Raw genomic sequence first — 8,690 nt, forward strand, 5'->3', positions numbered from 1 at the left:
TTTTTTTTGGTTTTTCGAGACAGGGTTTCTCTGTAGCTCTGGTGCCCGTCCCGGAACTAGCTCTTGTAGACCAGACTGGCCTTGAACTCCCAGAGATCCCCCCTGTCTGCCTCCCGAATGCTGGGATTAAAGGCGTGTACCACCACTGCCCGGCTCTACAATTGATTTTTAATGTATCCTTTTAACTCACTTGTAAAATTACTAATTTTTGTAAGTTACCACTTTTCTAATTTCTTTTCCTTTATGAAATGATTTTTGAGTTCCAAGTAAAGCAGGCTGCCCCTTCAGGATTACCAAGTTTGCAATGGCAGATGTTCCCCCTCGAGGGAGTCATGAAGCTGAGTTGGATGGGCTTGATCGCCCATATTTTCAATACTTTCAAGTTCGAGTCTGTCACATAGAGCATCACACCACATATGTTGTATCCTCACACACAACTCTTATTTTGGGAAGCTTTTTCCCAGTTTTTCTTTCCTCTGAAAAATTGCAAGACCCAGAGTGGTGGCACACACCTTTAATCCCAGCACTCAGGAGGCAGAGGCAGGTGGATCTCTGTGAGTTCAAGGCCAGCCTGGTCTACAGACTGAGTTCCAGGACAGCCAGGCTACACAGAGAAAGCCTGTTTCAAAAAACAAGAACTATTTGCAAGCCCCTCTCAGCTAGCTAGGAAGCACAGTGTTGTTTGGTTCGGGTTTCGCTTTGGGGATAGACTGCCCACTCTCACCTGAGACCTTCCTTTCAACTGGCTCTGGAGTTAACCCCGAACATGTCCATAAACGTGAGAGTTGAGACCCTGGGTGTTGGTGTGTCTCTCCAACAGGGCCAGCCATGACCCTCCGGACCCAGACAATGGGGTATGGCTGCTGAGCTGGAGGGAACAGCGTCTTTTTCCTTTATTACCAGGGGCTGAGAAAAGACCTCAGCTAAGGGCAGCAAGGCTGCGGGAAGCAGAAGCCACAGAAGAGAACTGGGTGCTTGAGGAGAGTCAGGGGGTCAAAGTCAAATGGCAATGTGTCAAAGTATTACAAAGAAATCAAAGCCCTCAGATGCCTAAATGTGAACAAAAAAACAAAAACAAGTGGGCACTAACCAAACAACTTCAGTGAACCAAACCCGTACCTAGACCAAAATGCCCCACAGCAAATAAAACCAACGCCATCACACACCCTAAGAAGCATAGGCATCTGCCACAGGAGCTTGGATAACCAGCCCAGACCAACAAATGCCATGGGCCCAAGTAAGGGAGGCCTGAGAGCACCCCAGAAGGACCGCAGCCATACACTCGAGATAAAATGCCAGATGGCTTAGACTCAGAGGGTCCCTACCGGTACCTCACTTCCAACTCCTCTAGTGAAAAGTGGATGGTTCTTGGATCCTACACTGGGTAGCATAAACATGACTCTCACCTCACAGGGAGTTACTGTATCCTGGAGCCAATATGAGGGGCACATAGATTATCCCAAATTTCATGTTCCAACATAGAAGCCATTTCATGAAGTTTTTATAGTAACAGAACAGAGTCATAAGTCTGAACACTTTCAAACGCATTGGCGGAAACATCAGAGAGACAGGTTATAGCCAAGAGGAGAGATCTCAGCTTCTCTGATCGCCACAGGATGTTAGATCTGACACAGAGGTGGGCAAGGGATGGCAATTTAGGGGGCTACAGCTAGCCCAAGACAAGCTGTAATCCGCTCTGGGCTGGCAGGATCCCCTTTCCCAGCACTGCAGCTCTGTCCAGACAGACAGCCTTTCTGCAGTCAGTGGCCATGTCCTTGGTGCTGGTTAGTTGCCCATGCCCATCCTGCCAAGGGCCAGTCGGCCCTTTACACAGATGGTGGCTGGCCTGGTCCCAGGCGCCATGCTCTGCTCTAGACACTGGAGCTACAGAGATAGACAAGACCTCTGTCCTCATGGCATTCCAGTCTCGTGGGACAGACAGGTCACAAACAAGTCCCTATAGCCTGTGCTCCAGAGAACTGTCAATCATCTATGCCGGTAAAGGGTTGGGCAGCTGCTGTCCAGCATACACACATCTGGGTTTTCAGTGAATCCTTGAAGCAGCTGAGCTCCCTTTTCCTGGTGCAGAGGTAAGGGAGGGAGAGACAGAACTGGTACAGCATGGCAGAGGCTCAGTATGGGTATACAGCATGTCCTGTGTCCAGCGGTAGTGATGGAGGTTGTGATTGTGACTTCCCTCAGAGGATAGTGACAGGACTCACTCCATCTCTGTGCTCGTGTTCTAGAACAATGGCTCTCGGGTCCTTGAGAGACAGTAGGTTGTAGGAGCTAAACGCATAGCGCAGAGCAACAGAGGGCACACATGTTGAGTCCTAGTAAATGCGGAGGGAAGGGGGGGCAGGGGCCTGTGGCAGGTACTGATTCAGATGGGAAATGCCTACACCAATGCTGGGCATTTTCAGGAAGGCACCCAAGGGTCATTGTGCATCTAGGAGCACTGTGGCACCATGGGGGTTACATGGAGTTGTCATGTACTCTCTGGCGCTCACTGTGAGGACCAGGCTAAGACCTGAGAGCCAAGGAGCCACCCTGGGGAGTTCTGAGGGGCAAGGGCAGCAGGGTGTTCAAAGCCTCAGGTCAGTGGAGGGGGGGTAGGGAGAAGGTAGGAGGTGATGACGAGGCAGGACTCACTATGAAGTTTATCAACCAATGCCCACAGCTTGTCCTCTGATTCCACACGTTTCCATGTTCATGTGACACAGTGTGCCTCCGTGTGTGTAAGGGGAGTGTGGGTAGCACCAGCAGGAAAGCTGTAGTCCTACAGCGGGAAGTGAGGGGAAGAAATAGACAGAAGCTGTAGTTTCAGGGCTGCTCTTCCTGGCTCGGGCCTTGGGCTGACGGGTGCTATCTCTGGTCCTCCAGGTGCCCTCTTATTTAGCACCTGGGCTGTCTGAACTAGAGACTTGGGGGTTGGGTTCTATCTTGGCCCTCATTTTACTACCCAAGAACTGAATGTCAGGTGGCAGCAGTGGGCAGAGCAGCGTGTGCAATGCTGTGCAGCCCCTGAACTTCTCTGTCCCGTTCCCTGCAGATCCAGCAGGCCATCCATGGCAACCTGCAGAGACACACGGTACTGATCATTGCACACCGGCTGAGCACCGTGGAGCGAGCGCACCTCATCGTGGTGCTAGACAAGGGCCGTGTGGTGCAGCAGGGCACGCACCAGCAGCTGCTGGCACAGGGCGGCCTCTATGCCAAGCTGGTGCAACGCCAGATGCTGGGACTTGAGCACCATTCGGACTACACAGCTGGCCACAATGAGCCGCCCAGCAACGGCGAGCACAAGGCCTGACAGCCAGGCTGGCCGGACACTGGGGACACTGGGCCCCGGCTGCAGCACTGGAGGCGACCTGCCAAGCCCCACCCTTGCTTCCTGCATCTTGCCTCCTTCCACCTGCTCCCCAGGCCCCCACTGGCTGCCATGGGCAAGCCTCTTCTACTGTCTCCCTTCTTGGCCCCCCCAGGCCTGCCAAGGTAGAGCAGCCGTTTTAAACCAAGTCACCAGGGTGTTTACTGCTCCCTTCAACGCGCTCCAGTCAACTAGATTTCAAAAACACTTTTCTTTTTGGGACTGGCAGTGAGGAAGCTCACTAAGCTGTCCTCAAAACTTCTGAGCCAGGAGTGCACGGCCCTTCCTAACCACCTGGAGGCCGGCTGGGAGAGAACTAAGCAGCCTCCTCTGCCCCTGTCCCCTAGGGGGACTCATGGGTTGGCCTTCTGTCCTTCCAGCCTCCCTGCTCTGAGTCAGGCCAGGGGTAGGCAGAAGAGTGGGAGGGGACTGACTGCCCACTAACCCCTGCCAGTCAAAGCCAGTCTCACTGTGAACCACCAGGAACCTCAGAGGAGGGGCTGGTCAGGCCTGGCGGGCCTTGGGGTGCCCCCAGCCCCATCCCCAGCACTTGAGCCCTTCATCCTTGCCCCTGGCTGGCACCCCCCCTCATGTCCACCCTGCTATTCTGCGGAGGACCCCTGTTTGTGAGATAAGTTCTCTGATTGGGAGAGAGGGGGGCCGAGGTAATGCCCAGGGTCTGGCCTTGTCCTGGTTTTGAGGTTTGGGGAGAACTGGGTCAATAAAGTGTACACTACCTCTGACCTCTACCCCGGGAGGCTTCCCTTGGATCTGGCTCTCTCTGGCCCTGTGCAGGGCAGACATGCAGGAGCAATTCAGGGTGCGTCTTGGAGCCCAGTCTGTGCTCTTCACAGCCCTAGGAATGGAGCAGACGTGTGTCAGCTTTCTCCATGGTGCAGTCAAGTTGATAGTTCCCAAATGCCAGGGACCCCTGTGCTTCCATGACAGCCAAAGCCAGCCAACACCACCTGTTTCTGTCCATCAAGGTGAGGGCCTCTCACACCTACCCAATCTGAGATAGAGAACACGCACTGTCTAGGGATCTTGATCCAGTTAACGAATTAAAAGGTAGGACCTGTTTACCCCAAATTTGTGGACCAATCGGCCTCCCTGTTTTTGTTCAAACTGACCAAACCTTAATTAGGGGAGGAAGACCCCACCTTGGGCTGAGCAGTCTGATCCACTGGCTGGGGCCACTTGCAGCTCGCCTGCCCTTTTGTGTCAGGTGACGGGGGAGAGGCCAGCCGGCTCAGCATTTTGCCATCTTTAGTACCCATAGTCACGGCCCCTAACCCCTCTGTCTGCCCCCCAGGGGATCTAATTTCTAGTTCCACAACACTGCACTGTGGGGAGAGAGGCCTGGGCCTAGGAAGGGCCTGTGACTAATTCAGCTCTGACTAAGATAGGGTCTCTTTATGGTGATCCTACCTTGAACTCATGACCTCTAGGGTCACAGGTAAGTATTGCTATGCTCGTGAGGCTAATCTGATGGAGGCAGTTCTTCAGCTGAGACCCCTCTTCTCAGGTGCGTCTAGGTTGTGTCCTGTTGACGAACACTAGCCGGCACAGGTGCTATCCGGAGCCTTGCTTTGCCTATGTTTATCTATGGTGACTATATTTTGTAGATACTTAATATTGTAAAGACCCAACAAGATACATAGATGAGCTAAACTGGCCCAGAGAAAAGCTAGGATTGCTGAGGTGCCCTTCCACTCAGTGTCCCCTTTCTGGGCCTCAGTTTCCCCATCTATAAAAGGGGGATGCATTGCAAGAACTTCCTGCCTCTCTGCTCTTACCTAGATGGGGGCCCTGGGGTGGACGTAGGGCATCTGTTCCTCTCGTTGCTGTGACAAATGCAGAAGAAATGTACAATCTCTTGGTGTGGAAGACCATAATTCTAAAGCAGGGCATCTTGGGGCCCTTCCAAATTCTGGTGACTCCTGAGTTCTTCAGCTAGTGGCCCCATCACTCCAGACTCAACCTCTCTAGCCTTTGAAAGTCCTTGGTATCTGGGATCTCCCTGTGCTTTTATCAGAACCTGACATTGCGCTGAGGTGGCCTGGGCTATTCAGGGTGAGCTTATCTTGAGGGCCTTGGCATAGTCATGCCTGCCGACCTTTCCTCCAACTAGGGTCCATTCTCGGGTCCCAGGTACTTGGCATCTTTTGGGGTATCCACACAGCTCACCACAAAGGGAAACTTGTAGCCTGGGTCATGTCAACCTCAGAACGCATCTGGTTTGTAGAACTGCAGGTTTGTAGTGGGTTGGTCTTGGGATGATTCCAGATTAAGCTGGAAATACCAACTGTAGAGTGGATAGTGTATCAGGGTTGAGAAGGAAACCTCCTCAGGATAGGCAAATCATAAATCTCAATCCTGCCTGGTGGATGATAAAAGATAAGCCAGCCTTTTGGAGAGCAGCCATTTCAGAGAAAGGTGTGCCCAGCGTACCAAGAGAAGTGCGCTTCCTCTCTGGCTAACCTGAAGGAAGAGAAAGGGGCAACCCTGCCTCCCGGAGCAGTTCCTCCTGAGGACACGGTCAGCTGTTTCTCCACACATTGGCTCCAGGTCTCTCCCGTTAGCGGCCACCATGACCCACACCTAGAGGGGTCTTTAGCCACGCTCAGAAATTGCAGCCTCAGTATTAGGCTCCCAATCCCCCAAGTCCCTGCAGCTTCCAGATGAAGGGGCGAGCAGCTGCCACAGGGCCCTGGTGTGGGCAGGCACCTCTGCCCCCCTTCCAGCAGCTGTGGGTCCAGGACGCTAACCCCGTCTAGGTCACGTGGTCAGCTCCAACACCCCAGTTTATAAAACCAAGCCTGGAAGTGAGGCCTTTGTCAGTGAAAGAACTTTCTAGAGTCAGCTAGCTCCTCTTTAAGGGATAGCTATGAATTTAGAAATAAGTGTTTGATTTTGGATGCAATTTAAACTCACAGAAATGTCACAGCAACAGTCCAGAATCTTTACACAGCTTCGTGGTCCCCACACATGACAGGTTCTTCTATCCCACTGGGAACAACATACATTCTCACAGTCACTGAAATTCCAAGCTTTTTTGTGCTTTATCAATTTTTCCACCAATGTCTTTCTGTTCCTGGGTTCAGACCAGGGTGCTAAGATACATCTAGTGATATTTCTCATTTTAAGGGAATAAAATTGTATAAAACTGTATAAAATTCATCACAGCAGTAGCTTAGCCACCACAATCTAATTCCGGGATATTTTCATTGCCCAAAAGAAACTCTGCCCATGAGCCCACACTCCCTCCTCTCCGGCCCCTCTAGCCACTAATCTATCGCTCTCAGGCTGCTGGCTGCGGGTATTGCACACAAATCCTACAACAAGGAGCCCTGTGTGCCTGGCTGCTCACTCCCTCAGCTTCGTGTTGCCAATGTTCGTCCATATTGCAGCCTGGGTCAGAATTGTATCCTCCTTATGGCTGAATAACAGCCCATTGTATGCAGACCACATTCTGTGTGTCTATTCACCGCCGATGGACGTCTGGTTGTCTCCACCCTTTGACTATTGTGAACCGTGCTGTTGTGAACATTTGTGTTTTTGTACAGATCTGTTTACAGTTCTCTTGGGTGTGATGGGGTCATAGCGTGACCCTGCTTTACTGCTTGAGGTCCCACCCAGCTGTCCTCCACAGCAGCTGCCCCAGTTTACACGCCCAGTAACAAGTAGGGTGCAGCGGCTCACACTTGATATCTTAGCCATCAAGAAGCTGATACAGCAGGATTATTCTAAGTCCAAGGCCAGCCTGGGTTGCAGTGTGAGACTGTCTCAAAATTTTAAAATAAACAAAGGCAAACAGCAATGCCCAAGGGTTCCAGTTTCTCCCTGTCCCCTTACTGTTTGATATTTTCTATTACTTGTTTTTTAGTTCTATAGACTGGAAAGACAGGAAAGCCACCAGCCTCTGGTGCTGATGTGGGTTCTGAGGCTCCTCCTCATGTTGAAGCACTGTAACCTTGAGCTATTTCCCCAGCTTGTTTATTTAGATAGATTTGTGTGTTTGGAGACAGGGCTTCACTACATAGCCCTGGCTATCCTGTAACTTACAATGTAGATCAGGCTGGCCTTGGACTCACAGAAATCCACCTGCCTCTGCCTCCTGAGTTCTGAGATTAAAGGGGTGTACCACTACACCCAGCTCTAGAGACTGAATCTTACTCTGTAGCCCAGGCTGGCATTGAATTCATAGACCCTCCTGCTAACTCAGCCTCCAGAGTGCTAGAATTACTAAAGCCGCCACACTCAGCAAAAGTTGGCTTTCTGTAAGGGCTATTGAGATGGCTCAGCGGGTAAAGGCACTTGTTGCCAGACTGATGAGCTGGGTTTGATGGCTGGAGTCCACTTGAAAGGGGAGAACCAACTCCTGAAAATTGTCTTCTGATTCCCATATGTATGCTGTGACACATACACACGTACATACACACACATATACACATGCACATATACACACGTACACACACACATACACACGTACACACACATACACACACATATACACGTACACACACACGCACACACACATATACACACACGTACACATATACACACATACATACACACACATATACACACGCACACACACACACATATACACACACACACACACATACACACACACACACACAATGTAAAAAAGCCTGTTAGGGACTAGAGAGACGAGTCAGTGGTTAATAGCACTGGCCACTCTTCCCGAAGACCTAGGTTTGAATCCCAGCTCCCAAGTGGTGACTCAAAACCGCCTGTAACTCCAGTTCCAGGGGATCCCAAGCCTCTTCTGGTCTCTGGTAGCACTGTATCCTTTTGGTGCACCCACATGTACATAAGGAGCTGAGGCCCAGTAGCTGGAGGTCAGTTCCACCAGGCTGCTCCATGTGTAGGGCTTGGAAGGCAGGGGCACAGGCTGGCCTTCATCCAGAAACCACTGGGTCAGGTTTGAGGAAGCAGGATGGTATCGGAACTGCTGAGTCACTAAATGCCAGGTGTCCTCATGGGTTAGAATATCCTGTCTCAGATGCCCTGCAAGATACCTGGGACACCTTGAGGAAAAGTCAGGCTGGCCCCCAAAGCCTTGTGGGTCAGTGTCAGGACAGCATGTGACGGTTAAAGTAACAGAGTGAGGAGGTAAATTTGACTCAGTGGTTCTCTGGCTGGACCCCAGCGCTGCAGGGAAAGGTGAGTTAAGACATCAGAGATAATGATGATGATATAGATGATAGAGTTATTATTTATTTATTTATTTATTTATTTATTTATTTATTTATTTATTTATTTATTTTTTGGTTTTTCGAGACAGGGTTTCTCT

At 51.0% G+C, this 8,690-nt stretch overlaps 1 protein-coding gene across 1 annotated transcript in view; it reads left to right on the forward strand.

Moving 5' to 3' along the window:
* Nucleotides 1-4,464, forward strand: part of Abcb9 (ATP binding cassette subfamily B member 9) — a 34,627-nt gene extending 30,163 nt beyond the window's left edge. The window contains exon 12 of the mRNA XM_005344393.3: nt 3,053-4,464. Coding sequence (XP_005344450.1) covers nt 3,053-3,313 — 261 coding nt within the window. The 3' untranslated portion in view covers nt 3,314-4,464. The remainder of the gene's footprint in view (nt 1-3,052) is intronic.
* The last annotated feature ends 4,226 nt before the right edge of the window (nt 4,465-8,690 follow it).

This window comes from Microtus ochrogaster, chromosome 2, assembly GCF_000317375.1.
Source record: "Microtus ochrogaster isolate Prairie Vole_2 chromosome 2, MicOch1.0, whole genome shotgun sequence".
Lineage (NCBI taxonomy): Eukaryota > Metazoa > Chordata > Mammalia > Rodentia > Cricetidae > Microtus > Microtus ochrogaster.